The sequence below is a fragment of the Cnephaeus nilssonii genome, assembly GCF_951640355.1.
Source record: "Cnephaeus nilssonii genome assembly, chromosome: 20".
Lineage (NCBI taxonomy): Eukaryota > Metazoa > Chordata > Mammalia > Chiroptera > Vespertilionidae > Cnephaeus > Cnephaeus nilssonii.
This window is the reverse complement of record NC_137091.1, coordinates 43830726-43844589: the sequence shown is the minus strand read 5'-3', so window position 1 is coordinate 43844589 and position 13864 is coordinate 43830726. Positions and strand designations below refer to the sequence as shown.

The 13864-nt window shown below is 55.7% G+C and overlaps 1 protein-coding gene across 1 annotated transcript in view; it reads left to right on the top strand.

Annotated features, from left to right (window-relative positions):
- LIG1 (DNA ligase 1) overlaps window positions 1–13864 on the top strand; it is a gene marked incomplete at its 5' end in the record, with an annotated part of 32579 nt that overhangs the window by 3840 nt on the left and 14875 nt on the right. The window contains 13 exons of the mRNA XM_079759810.1: window positions 305–434; window positions 2632–2727; window positions 4228–4335; window positions 4987–5106; window positions 5325–5400; window positions 8290–8316; window positions 8450–8530; window positions 8777–8833; window positions 8912–9084; window positions 10226–10392; window positions 10648–10724; window positions 11603–11694; window positions 11878–11977. Of these exons, the coding sequence (XP_079615936.1) occupies window positions 305–434; window positions 2632–2727; window positions 4228–4335; window positions 4987–5106; window positions 5325–5400; window positions 8290–8316; window positions 8450–8530; window positions 8777–8833; window positions 8912–9084; window positions 10226–10392; window positions 10648–10724; window positions 11603–11694; window positions 11878–11977 (1304 nt within the window). The remainder of the gene's footprint in view (window positions 1–304; window positions 435–2631; window positions 2728–4227; window positions 4336–4986; window positions 5107–5324; window positions 5401–8289; window positions 8317–8449; window positions 8531–8776; window positions 8834–8911; window positions 9085–10225; window positions 10393–10647; window positions 10725–11602; window positions 11695–11877; window positions 11978–13864) is intronic.

The following is a 13864-nucleotide window of genomic DNA, read 5'->3' as shown; positions in this document are numbered from 1 at the left end:
TTTGGAACGGAGTGCAGCAGCTGCTCAGGAGGGCCCTGGAGACATGCCCCGGAGGGGAAGGGTTTCGTGGTTGTGTCCTGGAGCAGTTGGGCTGGTCTCCATGGTCCTAAGTCCGCCTAGGTTGTGGGACCCTGTAAGAGGGGCCGTGGCCTGAGCTGGGGCTGGGACTGGTGGCATGGAGAGGAGGAGAGACACAGACGAAAGGTCTAGCGTCCCTCTCTGCTCTCAACTGCTTGGGAAATGAGATAGCTGGGCGCTCTCCCCGCCCCCCCTCCACCTAATTGCTCTTTCTGTCTTCTTCCAGAAGCCTGCCCCCAACTCTCCACACGTCTCCCCTCCCGGTCCTGTCACGTCCCCTGAGAGCAGCCCTTCCCTCTCCAACACCTCTCCAGCAGCGACCATCTCCCCGTCAGGGATTCCGAAGCGGCTCACAGGTAAGGACACACGGGCCCTGCCCTTTCAGTTGCTTGTCCTTGTCCCCACTTGGATTTCCGCACCAGGCAACCATCCTCGTGACAGCTCTGAGCTCGGCCTTGTGGTTAAGAGCACAGCTCCACCCTCCGCTGGCTGTGTGACTGGGCAGATGACTTCATTCACCTGTTTTTATCCCTCTTTTCAGTGTAGATACCTGAAGATTTAAGATGATGAGTGTGGTTCGCATGTATTGCCATTGATGGTGTGGTATCCTATGTAATAAGAGAGGAATATGCTAATTATCTGTTATGCTGTGAGGCGTAACGACCAACCGCATAACGACCAGATCACAGATCTGCAGGAGGGTGGGGCAATGAACTACAAGTGGGCAGCAGAGAGCTACAGGAGGGGGCAGGGCAGCAAGCAAGCAGGAGGCGGAGAGCTACAGGAGGGGACAGGGCAGCAAGCTATGTAGGGGGAACGGGGAGCTACAGGAGGGCGGGGTAGCTGGCGGAGAGCTACAGGAGGGGACAGGGCAGCAAGCTATGTAGGGGGAACGGGGAGCTACAGGAGGGCGGGGTAGCTGGCGGAGAGCTACAGGAGGGTGGCAGCGGCCTGCTGGCGCACGGATTTGTGCACAGGGCTACTAGTAAGAAATAATAGTGGTAACGAGGGCTGTGGGAGCACAGAACTGAGCCAGCCCAGAGGAGGCGACCCGGAAGATGGGGTAGGGTTCGCTGTGTTGGGAAAGGGCGATGGGAAGTGTTGCAGCTGAGAACAGCATGTGCAGAGGCCAAGAGATAGAACAGCATGGTGTGTTTGGGGAGTCCATACGCTTCAGTGTTTCTGGAGAATACAGTGCAATTTGGAGAGTAGAGAGAATCTGAGGACGAGTGGGGAGAGATGAGCTGAGGAGGAGAGTGGGGCTGGCTCCCGGAGGGCCCTGCATGTGAGGCTAGGGAGCCCATGAGGCTAGGGAGCCCGGGCTTTGGCCTGCGGTATGGGGAGCCGTGGGGGCGCTGTGAGCTGGAAGGGCTGGTCAGGCCTGCGGGAGAGGTGGTCCTAATAAGATAACTGAGTGGCTCGGGGCTGACACTAACATTGGCTTGGGGTGTATCAGGGATTCATTTTAGAGGAAGTGACATCTGAGCTTTGTCCCAAAGGGCTGGGCCACTAGCTCAACAACACGTGCAGAAGCCCAGAGGGGTGACAGTGTGGAGTGTTTGGGAATGACAGCAATTCAGTGATGTCGGTAAAGAAAGTGGATTGTGTGGCATGGGCGTTAGAGGGTCAGGTGGAGAGAAGTTAGGGAGGATGGTAGGACAGAGTGGACACTAAAGGACTTTGTCCTGGAGTGGGGGGGCGGGAAATGCGGAAAGCTTTTGAGCAGGGCAGGGACAGTCCCAGCCACAGCTGCTGAAGGTCCCTCTGGGTCATGTGAAGAAGCCAAGAGACCAGGGACAAGGTGAGAATTGATGAAAAGCATTACAGCTGCCTTTTCTTCACCATGTGATCTCAATTTGGAATCTTCTAGAAACAGGCTCTGAAACTGTGACAAGGATTCAATGCAGACCATTTCTTGGGGAGGTGGGAGGTGCAGAGAAGACAGTGATTCAGGGAAGGGGAGTCGGCCAATAAGACGTGTTCTTAGGTCGGATCCCGCAGTGCGCCCTGGAGCTTCATTCTCTGGGGAAGCGCTGGGAATTGGCCTAAATGTGTGCAGAATGATCTACCGGAAGTGCGAGGAGCAGGGTGCTTGTACACCAGCACCGGTAGTCATTGGGTGAGGGAACTCCCAGGCTCTGTTGATTCCTGGTGCATCGGGCCTCTGAGGTTCTGGGAAATGTGTCCAGGACACACGGACATGGTCAGATCCTAGGGATGCAGGGCTCGGAGAGCGTTGGCTGCAGTTGGGACTGGGCTGAGCCCATTACATCCTTGCTTACTGTTTGGGATTATTTCTATTCTGCAGATGTGGGAGAGTGAGGCCCAGAGAGATTAAGTAACTTGCTCACCGCCATACAGCCAGGAGGCAGCGTGAGCTCCAGGCACAAGCTCACACTGGGGCAGTAGCTGTGGGCAGGAGGAGAAGGGGGGACCCAGGGCCTTTTCAGGAGCCCCATCATAAGGGGGTTGGGGGGGGCGTGGTGCCAAGTTCCCCGGGGCGGGGGCAGATTGGCCAGCGAGTCGGCCACACCTCAGCCTTTGCCTTCCCAGCTCGCAAGCAGCTTTCTAAACGGAAGATTCAGGATGTCCTAGAGGAGCACAGCATGGACAAGGGCCAAGAAGCCAAGAGGAAGAAGGTGGAAGAAGGTGAGGTACCGGGAAGAGGTGTGTGTGTGCGTGTGCGCATGCGTGTGTCTGTCTGACTGTGTGTCTGACTGTGTGCACTGAGGGAAACCTGGAAGGGCGTGGCCTATCCGGGAGGACAAGGGGCTAGGACCCCACTGTGTCCATGAATCTAAATCCCCACACACCAATATGGGATTTTATTAGGAGAGCATTTTGGAATATATTCACGTGGCTGTCTCAGTTTAGTTTCCATACACAGTTTCTCACTTTTTATCGTTACTTTTTGGAAATATGTTCCTCTAAATGATCCCCTTTTTCCTTGTAAATTTTACCAGGAAGCAGAGGCTCCCACATTTTCCCAGACCCCGCAGTGTCTCAGGCATTTTTTCATGGTGCCCTTGGCCAGCACCAGACCAGTTCTGTTTATTAAGCAGTGGATATCCAAACCACCGTTGATGTTCTAGGAGCTTGGGCACTTGAGGAACATGATACACATACGTTGAGAGGAAGATTAATATTTCTACTTTATTCTTAAGTAGTCACAGTGGTTTGCTAATAGGATGTCTCCGGGGCGCTGCACCGTGTCTCAGACTGGAATCCAGTTGCAAACTGCCACCCTCATTTCCTGTTTCCTGTCCCATGCTGATTTCTGTGCAGCACTTGGTTTTTATCACAGCAACTAGGGAAAACCAGCTTTGCAAAAATGTAACATCAGAAACTGCAAGGAACGTGACCCGATACTGAAAACTAAAATACCTTGACGTAGTAGTTCATCAGTGTGGCGCACAAGTCACCAGTTTCCGTGGAAAGTGTCAGATATCCTGCCGTGTCCCTGTGAGTTCGTGCATCTTGGTGACGAGGGAGCTGCAGTGATAAAGATCTGATCGATCGATCGATCATTTGGGGCCTGAGATTAGAACAGCTGCAGCCTTTGCCACTGTCGGCTTGTTTGTTTAATAAAAGGTCTTTATTAAGCTCATCTTACCCGGGGGAGATTTCATTTCCTGTTGGCAATTTTTAGTCAGTAATGAATTTTACTATGAATTATCAGTGTCTGGGGATGTGGGGGTGGGGGGGGGGTGGCTTTTTCTATTAAGATAAATTTTCCCCAAGTTAGTTTATAGAACTTTTATTGTTACCCTGATATGATTTTTTTCGGTCAGTTTAAAATTTTTTCTTGTAATTTATAACAAGTTATCACATGCAACTCCTGTGGTAACTAATTCTAAAATAATTATAAGGAAAAACTGGCCTTGCTCAGCTGCACAGGTGAACACGGGATCGCTTTCCCTTGGAGGTCCCCACCTCCCGTCCCTGTACAGCAAGCATGTCAAACTCAAAGGCTGACACGGGCCAAATAAACGAGGCATGTGGCCCGCGGGCCGAGAGTTGGACGTGCTTACTTTACAGAGACGCTTGATTGGCTCAAGAAAGAATGAAGGGGCAGAACGTGTTGGGAGTTGAACTGTCCTTGGGGGTCAAAGTGATTTTTTGCCTTCTCGCTTTCCTGTGTGTCGTCAGAAGCAGAGACCCCAACAGAAAACCTCCCAAAGCCAGAAGAGGCCAAAGAGAAGAAAGCAGAAGAGGGGGACCTGCCCATGATGCCCCCTGAGCCCCAAAACACCTGCAGTGAGTTTCAGATCCTCGTCCCCCTGCAGCCCCATCTCTGCTTTTGGGGTCAGATGCCTTTGGAGGACAATTCATTCAAATGAGACGTAGATTCTCAAGTGTGCTGTTTAAATGTGGATTCCGGGTTTTATTATTGTTATTATTTTTCTGCATGCACGTGAGAAAAAAAGAGCCAGTCATCCTTCAACACAAGGCATCTCAGGAATCCTAGGTACTAAGTGTAACGAGTTGAGCAATAATTTTTAAGTTGGACAACCAGGCGGAGTTGCGGGGTTTAGATGTGAGCCTGCCCCTCACAAGCCCGCCATCCTGTGTCCGTGAGACCCCTGAGTTAGAAACAACCCATGGGGCCGTTTTTAGGGTGCAGCGTGGTACCTAATTTTCTGCAGCTGCAGAAATGGGGACATTTTCTCATCGGGCTGGGATGTCTTTTACCCTTTCCGTAAGTCTCCAGTTTGGGGCCAAGTGCTAGAATCCCATGAGTTAGTACTGACAAAAAAGCATCAGGCTCAAAGCTTACTCTGGGCAGAGGAAACGGGCAGAATTGGTTAGGTTTTCCATTCAGAGGGTCAGAATGACCTTGGGGTTAACCAGGGAAAAGCTCCAGGGTGGAGACAGTTTGCAGCATCATCGTCTGACCTCTCGCTTTAGAAGCCGAGCCGCCGACAGAAAGCAGTTCAGAGCCTATGGTGGTGGTGAAGCAGGAACCCCAGGACGAGGACCAGGCCAAGCCTCCCCCCAGAGCTCCCAAGATGCTCAGCAGTTTCTTCAGTGAGTTTCTCCTCCTGCCTCACCTCCCCTGGGCTGTGCTGGGAGGAGGCAGGCCCGTCTTTCTCCAGAGAGAGCTGCAAGTCCATCGGCCTTCCTGCGTTAGAAAGTCTAATTAATACATCTCCTGGCTTGTCATTGGCTATTGAGTGTTGGGGAGGGGTGTGGGATGGGGGCTATCAGAAGGAGAAGGACCCACAATTTTCTGGCTTCCTTCCCAGCCCCCCGGAAGCCGGCAATCAAAAAGGAAGTGAAAGAAGAGGAGCCTGGCACCCCAAGAAAGGAGGCGTCCAAGGGGTGAGTCAGTGTGTGTTGTTGAGTAGAGAGGACAGTGGATTGAAAAGAATCAGGCGGTGGGCCCAAACCTCTTTGATTTTACTGTAAGCTTCCAAAAAGGAGACAGATAATCACAGAAAATGTTCAGCTTTAATTATATTAATACTAATTAAAAAAATGTATGGGGGATTCTTTTTTTTTTTTTCTTAATATATTTTATTGATTTTTTACAGAGTGGAAGAGAGAGGGATAGAGAGTTAGAAACATCGATGAGAGAGAAACATCGATCAGCTGCCTCTTGCACACCCCCTACTGGGGATGTGCCCGCAACCAAGGTACATGCCCTTGACCGGAATCGAACCTGGGACCCTTGAGTCCGCAGGCCGACGTTCTATCCACTGAGCCAAACCGGTTTCGGCTGGGGGATTCTTAACATCAGTTTTGCACCCCAGTGGAGACCTAAGTGAGATTAAGTGGCATCGTTTCAGCGTGCGCCTGCATTGCAGCAAGCTCCTTTCCTCGAACACGCACTGTGTCAGGTTCAGCGGAAGGTGCTCTCCATCTCTGCAGCAGTCCTGTGGAGGAGGCGGGTATTTTAGCCATTTCACAGGCATTGGAACCATGAGCCCAGAGAGGTTAGGTCGGGTTCCCCGAGTCCCACAGGGAGGGGGGGTAAGGCCAGGCCTGGGCCCCAAGTCCCCTGATTCCTAAGCCTGGGCTCTTCCTCACCACTGCCCCGTCGTGCCTCCTGGGTGTGCGTCTGTGCTTGTGCATTTATGAAGACGTTTCTCTACCACAGACAACGTTTTATGTCTCGTTTTTTATTTCATGTGATGCTGCAACCCTTTTTCTTACACCTCTCCCAGCCCGATCACTTGTCTGTGTCTGATGGCTGCCTATAGGTGACAGAGCGACCTCCAGGACCTCCAGTTTCCTCACCTTTGAAGTGGGGATGTATTGATGACAGGAAGTTAACATCCACTGTTAATTGTGTCCCAGGCGCTAGGCCGTGTGCATCTGTGTGCTCCTCACGGCGCCACGGGGTGTAGATGCTGTTGGTCTCCCCTTTCACAGCAAGGGGAGTGGGCCTGGAGGCAGGGCAGCATCGTGGAGTGCTGAGACCCCAGCTCCACCCTTGCCAGCTGTGTGGCCTCAGGGAAGTGACAACCTTTCTGTGCCAGTCTCCTCCGGAGGGCTTGAGGCATGTAGACTAGGCCAGTGGTCGGCAAACTGCGGCTCGCGAGCCACATGTGGCTTTTTGGCCCCTTGAGTTTTTAGCAAAGGCCAGCTTAGGAGTACCCTAATTAAGTTAATAACAATGTACCTACCTATATAGTTTAAGTTTAAAAAATTTGGTTCTCAAAAGAAATTTCAATCATACTCTTGATATTTGGCTCTGTTGACTAATGAGTTTGCCGACCACTGGACTAGGCTTTGGCTATGGCCAAACTCAGCAAGTTTATAGCTGCTGCTATCATTACTGTCATTACTATTATCTGATTTTAGTGCCTTGCTTAGGTCGCAAACGGGGAGTGTGGCAGAGTTGGGATTTGAAGCAGGCAGTCTGCCTGTAGAATTTCTTACCCACCATGCTCTGCTGCCTCTTGTTGTAGTAACAATAGAAACAGCCAGGACGGCTACAGTTATTCAACACAGAGCCTGTACACTTTGTTGTGCACAGCCCTGCCCCTGTCCCATCCACAGTCCTGTCTGCAGAAGCATCAGCAGAAGAGCTGAAAAAATCTGGAGTCTTCCCATGTACCCTTCGGTCCCCCTAGTTTTAGAATAGTTATAGGCCTGAGGCTGGGGAGTCAGTGTTATATTTATTTATTTAAAATATCCTCACCGGAGGATATTTTTTTCCATTGACTTTTTAGGAAGAATGGAAGGGGGAGGGAGGCGTGGAGGGAAGAGAGAGAGAGAGAAACATCAATGAGAGAGAGAGACATTGATTGGTTGCCTCCTGCATGTGCCCAGACTGGGGACGGAGATCAAACCTGCAACACAGGTACCTGCTCTTAGCTGGGAATCGAACCTGCGACCCTTCGGTTTGCAGGCAGATGTTCTAACCATTTAGAAACACTGGCCAGAGCATCAGTGTTGTTTTTAAAATAATCCCCACAAAATGCACCTTGCGAGAATCCTTACCCTAATTTTCTCCTTAACCCTTATGACCACATGTCACTGTAGGATTTTGGTGGCTTCATTGTACAGGTGGAGACACTGGTTTGGAGACGGAAGCCACTTATCCAGGGTGACACAGCTGGTTGGTGACGCAGCAGGGATTTGAACCAGATGGTCTGACTGCAGTCTGGGCTGCGCTGGCTCTGACGGGGTCAGCGTGAGGCTCTGATGTAGTGCTTTAGAGCAGTCTGGAGCCCTGCTCCTCCTAGCTGTGTGAGCGGGGGAACTGCTTAACCACTCTGGGCCCCTGGTCTGGGAAATGCGGAAGAGCCCGCACCTGCAGGACTGCTTGCCAGCAGCTGTGTGCTCTTAGCACAGTGCCTGGCACTTCGTGGCGCCCAGTGACCTCACCCTTGTGCTGTCCACTAGAGTGAGCGAGGGAAGGCTGGTGAGAAGCCCAGAGGTCTCGTAGAGTGGACACCAAAAACCATGCTCCACTGGAACCACGCTGACCCCTTTTCTGTTCCTCAAACATGTTGAGCGTGTCTCTACCTCAGGGCCTTTGCATTTGCTGTTCGCCCTGCCTGGGATGCTCGTTTCCCTGATAAACAAACACTCTGCTCACCCTTCGTGTCATTCTGCTCAGATGTATCCGCTCAGGCCTTCCCCAACCACCCTCTGAAGTAGCATCTACCAACCCGCTTTCTCCCTCTACTTGGTTTTATTTTGTTTTCTGAAATACTTTTTAATATCTAAAATTCTTTGTTTATATATTTTCTTCCCCAGACTCTCCCACTCGGATGTGAGCTCCAGGTTAGCAAACTTTATTTTCATTTACTTCTGAGCAGTGCCTGGCCATGGTAGGTGCTCAGTAAATGTTAGTAGGAGGAGCGGCTTCTCTTCACCCAGCCATCTACCTTACCTAATCTCCCCTTTGCCTCCGCAGCCCCCTGGACCCATCCAGCTACAACCCTGCCAAGAAGAACTACCATCCCATCCAGGACGCATGCTGGACGCAGGGCCAGAAGTGAGGCTTCGCCCTGCCCGCCCTGCCTGGGGGCCTCTCAGGAGACCAGTCGCAGGACACTGTCAAGGGTCTCCTCTGTGTTTTGGGGACACAGCAGCATTGAAGGGGACAGAGAGAAACCCCGGGGAGCAGGCGGGATTGGGGGTGGGCATGCGTTTGGGTATAGCAAGGCCGTCCTCAGGAGGCAGGTGGGTGGAGGGCAGCGTGGGTTTACATGCTGCTCTTGTGTCTCCTTCCCCTTCCCAGGGTCCCTTATCTGGCTGTGGCCCGGACGTTTGAGAAGATCGAGGAGGTTTCTGCTCGGTAAGAGTCAGGCCGGGCGGGCGGGCGGGCGGGTGCTCTCTGCTCTCTCCCTTGCCTGGCAGTCCCTCCCTTCTCCAGGCTCCGGATGGTGGAGACGCTGAGCAACTTGCTTCGCTCCGTGGTGGCCCTGTCACCTCCAGACCTCCTCCCCATCCTCTACCTCAGCCTCAACTGCCTCGGGCCGCCCCAGCAGGGCCTGGAGCTCGGCGTTGGGGATGGTGTCCTTCTCAAGGCGGTGGCCCAGGCCACAGGTGAGGAGGGCTGTGGCGGACGTTCGGCAGGAGGGAGCTTGGAGAAGGCAGAGAGGCCGGGAGGGTCTGAGATGATGGAGAGGGACTCCGAAGGCAGTGAGTGAGGAAGACCTGGTGGGGCAGATCGGCAGGGTGTGAGGGGCCAGTTCCTTGTGTGTTAGAGTCTTGGTTGTATTGAAATGACGTGTCGGTAGGGCGTCGGCTCTGCGTTTCTTTTCAGCATAGACGAGAGAGACCTTAGCAGTAAGGTACCTTAGCAGTAAGGCGCCAAGGACGGGGCACAGAGGGCAGAGGGCTCCGCCTGTGGCACTGCTGGGCAGCGACCCCAGCCCCACAGCTGCCTGCTCCAGCCTCTGTACTGGCTCCGATGGAGGGAGAACTGCTGGTCACAGCTGTGTGATAACTCAGTCTCCACTTCCCAGCCCTGCTCTTACAGCCAGGGGTGCCCGTGGGCCCAGTCTGGGCAATGAGTGAGGCCAAGACACGTCTGTGTGTTTAAATTGGTGACTTCAGAAAGTTCAGAGTGGCCCTGGGCGGGAAGCTCAGTTGGTTAGAGTGTCATCCCGATACACCAAGGTTGCGGTTCGATCCCCCGTCAGGACACATACAAGAATCAACCAATGAATGCATATATAAGTGGAGCAACACTTATATTATCGATGTTTCTCTCTCTCTCTCTCTCTCTCTCTCTCTCTCTCTCTCTCTCTTCCTTCCTCTCTCTAAAATTAGTAAAAATAAAAAATAGGGTAACAAAAGAAAAAGCAAAGGCCTGTGGACACTGTTGGATGGTATTCACAGTTAACTAGGGGACAGGCAAAGGGTGCTTTGGCCTCCTCTGTCTACACTCGCCCCCTGGTAATCTCATCCTACCCGTGGCTTTGAATCCCATGTACACACTTACACTACCACTACCCTAGTGTAGACGGGTTCATCCAGCTGCTTACCATACTCCATGTGGACGGCTAATAGGCGTCTCACACCTGATGTAATGGAGGCAGATGAGCCATTTCAAGGAGTGGGTGGGCACTAGGAATGGGGAAGTTGGGGGCTTGCCACGAGCACACGTAGCTGGAGAAAATGCCAGAGAAAGTCGACATGCAGCCACGGGCCTCACCCTGCTCCTCACACTCTGCCCCCCAAGGTCGGCAGCTCGAGTCGGTGCGGGCTGAGGCAGCCGAGACGGGCGACGTGGGGCTGGTGGCCGAGAACAGCCGCAGCACCCAGAGACTCATGCTGCCCCCGCCCGCCCTCACCGCCTCCGGGGTCATCGCCAAGTTCCGAGACATCGCCCGGCTCACTGGCAACGCTGTGAGTGGGGCAGGGCCGCTCGCCCCAGAACCCCCAACCCTGTGCTCTTCGCTTTGGGGACCCAGTGCCATGCCTGTGGCAAGGGGGTGGCTGGTTAGACTCTTTGGGGCTGGATCGCGTCAGTTCCGTGAGGGGTGCAGAGCGGGAAGGTGGGTGCAGTGAGGGCGGCATCTCTCCAGGCAGCTGGATGGCCGGGAGGAGGTGTGGTCCTCTCCCTTCACCCTGGGCCTGACTGCTCTGCCCCCACCTCTTCAGTCCACAGCCAGGAAGATGGACATCATCAAAGGCCTCTTTGTGGCCTGCCGCCACTCAGAAGCCCGATTCATCACCAGGTGAGTGTGTGGGCTGGGAGGCGGGAGAGGTGGAGGCAGGAGGGACGGGCAGTTGGAACCCCGGCCGGTGCCTGGAGCCCCTAAGATGAGAGCAGCATGCACTGCGCGAGGAGCCAGCCCTGTGGGAATGGGGACACAGGTCTCCTTCAGGGGCCAGCTCCTCTCCTTGGTCCTGCCCGGAATCGGGGGCTCGTGGGTGAAGAGTGCCATGATTGATTAGTGATGTCTGCCTTGGCCTGAGCCCGGCAGTGAGCGTGGGGGCCAGGTGGTTGCCGTGACAGTGAAACACCATGGACATCCTGGAGCATTTCTTGGGTGCCCTGCCCTGGGCCACGTGCTTCATCCCATCAGTGCCTCCTGCAGCTCTGAGAGGCAGGCGGTTTCCTCACCCAGTTTTCAGAGGGGAGGTGGAGGCACAGGGAGGGTAAGCCTCGCGCTCCAAGTCACTGGCTCAGGTCAAGCCTGTGCCGTGACAGGTCCTTGCCCATCACGCTCTTGGGCACCACTGGGGCAGGCTCTGTTCTGGTTCCAGGCTGGCTTTGCCCCGCCTCCCCCTCCCCAGGAGGTGGCAGCTGACCTCACCCAAGCCTCACCACTTTTTAGATGAGATGAAAGGCGAGGACACCTGTGAGGCACATGGTTCTGCCCCCAGGAAATGCCAGTGGTGATGGTTACTGGCCTCGGTTTCCTCATCTGTTAAGTGGGGCTGTGTGATGTTTGGGCCCCTTCTGGCTCTGAAGGTTGTTTTGGTTTTTGAGGAGAGGGTCTACAAAGGGTGGGGGTGGGGGTGGGGGAGACTGGAGGAGCGGAGGAAGGTGTAGCGGGCAGGATTGGACAGGTGTGGGCAAGCCCACTGCCCCTCACCCGCTCTCTCCCAGAGCCCTGAGTGGACGGCTGCGCCTCGGGCTGGCAGAGCAGTCTGTGCTGGCCGCCCTCGCCCAGGCCGTGAGCCTCACGCCTCCAGGCCAAGGTGAGCCCCCATGTGGTCCTGTGCCCACCCCTTGAGTTAACCCGGGCGTCCCTTCTTCCCTGAGGAAAGTGTCCCCGGCACCCGTTTCCATTCCTTGTCTGTAGCACCCCACCCACTGTGGACCCTGGGGTACCTGAGGGGGTTGGGCCATCCCAAAGCCTCTTCTGTTGGCTCTTGTCTTAGAATTCCCCCCGGCCGTGGTGGATGCTGGGAAGGGCAAGACAGCAGAGGCCAGAAAGACGTGGCTGGAGGAACAAGGCATGATCCTGAAGCAGACGTTCTGGTGAGACCCGGGGCCGTGAATCTGGGAGCCGCTGGGGATTGATGCCCAGCGGGGGGTCAGATATGTGCGGCGTGACAGGGCTCCAGGGAGAGCCATGTGGAGGGACCGGGCCTGCAGCCTCCACAGCGAGACGGTGACAGCCCAGAGTGTCAGCGGCAGGAGGGCTGATGAGCAATTCCACACATGCCACGGGGCACCTGCTCTGGGCCAGGACCACAGGGTGCTGGGCACAGGCAGTGAGTAGCCCTGCAGAGCCCCAGGCGGGGCAGGGGTCTCCGGTCTGCCTGCGCATGGAGATTACAGACGTGCTCTCACTCTCCCCCCCTCCCCCCAACCAGTAAATCAGCACCTCCGGGAGGTGGAGCCTGGCCTGGAAGAAATACTGTGTTTTGTTTTGCTTTTAACGTCCTTGAGTGCTTCTAACGTGTCGTTAAGATGACAGATGGGAGCTGAAGGCAGCTCAGACTAAGGGACATAGGGTCAGAGTGATGTGTAGTGACACAGGGAGGACGGGGGCAGATAGCAGAGGCAGAGTGATGAGGAGTCAGGGAGAGGTGGGGGCCGGCCAGGGACCAGGTGACAGCAGGACTCAGGGAGAGGTGGGGGCTGACCAGGGACCAGGGACAGAGGACTCGGGGAGAGGTGGGGGCTGACCAGGGACAGAGGACTCAGGGAGAGGTGGGGGCTGACCAGGGACCAGGGACAGAGGACTCAGGGAGAGGTGGGGGCTGACCAGGGACCAGGGACAGAGGACTCGGGGAGAGGTGGGGGCTGACCAGGGACAGAGGACTCGGGGAGAGGTGGGGGCTGACCAGGGACAGAGGACTCAGGGAGAGGTGGGGGCTGACCAGGGACAGAGGACTCGGGGAGAGGTGGGGGCCGACCAGGGACCAGGGACAGAGGACTCAGGGAGAGGTGGGGGCCGACCAGGAACAGAGGACTCAGGGAGAGGTGGGGGCCGACCAGGAACAGAGGACTCAGGGAGAGGTGGGGGCCGACCAGGGACAGAGGACTCAGGGAGAGGTGGGGGCCGACCAGGGACCAGGGACAGAGGACTCAGGGAGAGGTGGGGGCTGACCAGGGACCAGGGACAGAGGACTCGGGGAGAGGTGGGGGCTGACCAGGGACCAGGGACAGAGGACTCAGGGAGAGGTGGGGGCTGACCAGGGACCAGGAACAGAGGACTCAGGGAGAGGTGGGGGCCGACCAGGAACAGAGGACTCAGGGAGAGGTGGGGGCTGACCAGGGACCGGGGACAGAGGATTCAGGGAGAGGTGGGGGCCGACCAGGGACCAGGAACAGAGGACTCAGGGAGAGGTAGGGGCCGACCAGGGACAGAGGACTCAGGGAGAGGTGGGGGCTGACCAGGGACCAGGAACAGAGGACTCAGGGAGAGGTGGGGGCTGACCAGGGACCAGGGACAGAGGACTCAGGGAGAGGTGGGGGCTGACCAGGGACCAGGGACAGAGGACTCAGGGAGAGGTGGGGGCTGACCAGGGACCAGGGACAGAGGACTCAGGGAGAGGTGGGGGCTGACCAGGGACCAGGGACAGAGGACTCAGGGAGAGGTGGGGGCTGACCAGGGACCAGGGACAGAGGACTCAGGGAGAGGTGGGGGCTGACCAGGGACCAGGGACAGAGGACTCAGGGAGAGGTGGGGGCTGACCAGGGACCAGGGACAGAGGACTCAGGGAGAGGTGGGGGCTGACCAGGGACCGGGGACAGAGGACTCAGGGAGAGGTGGGGGCTGACCAGGGACAGAGGACTCAGGGAGAGGTGGGGGCCGACCAGGGACAGAGGATTCAGGGAGAGGTGGGGGCTGACCAGGAACAGAGGACTCAGGGAGAGATGGGGGCCGACCAGGGACAGAGGACTCAGGGAGAGGTG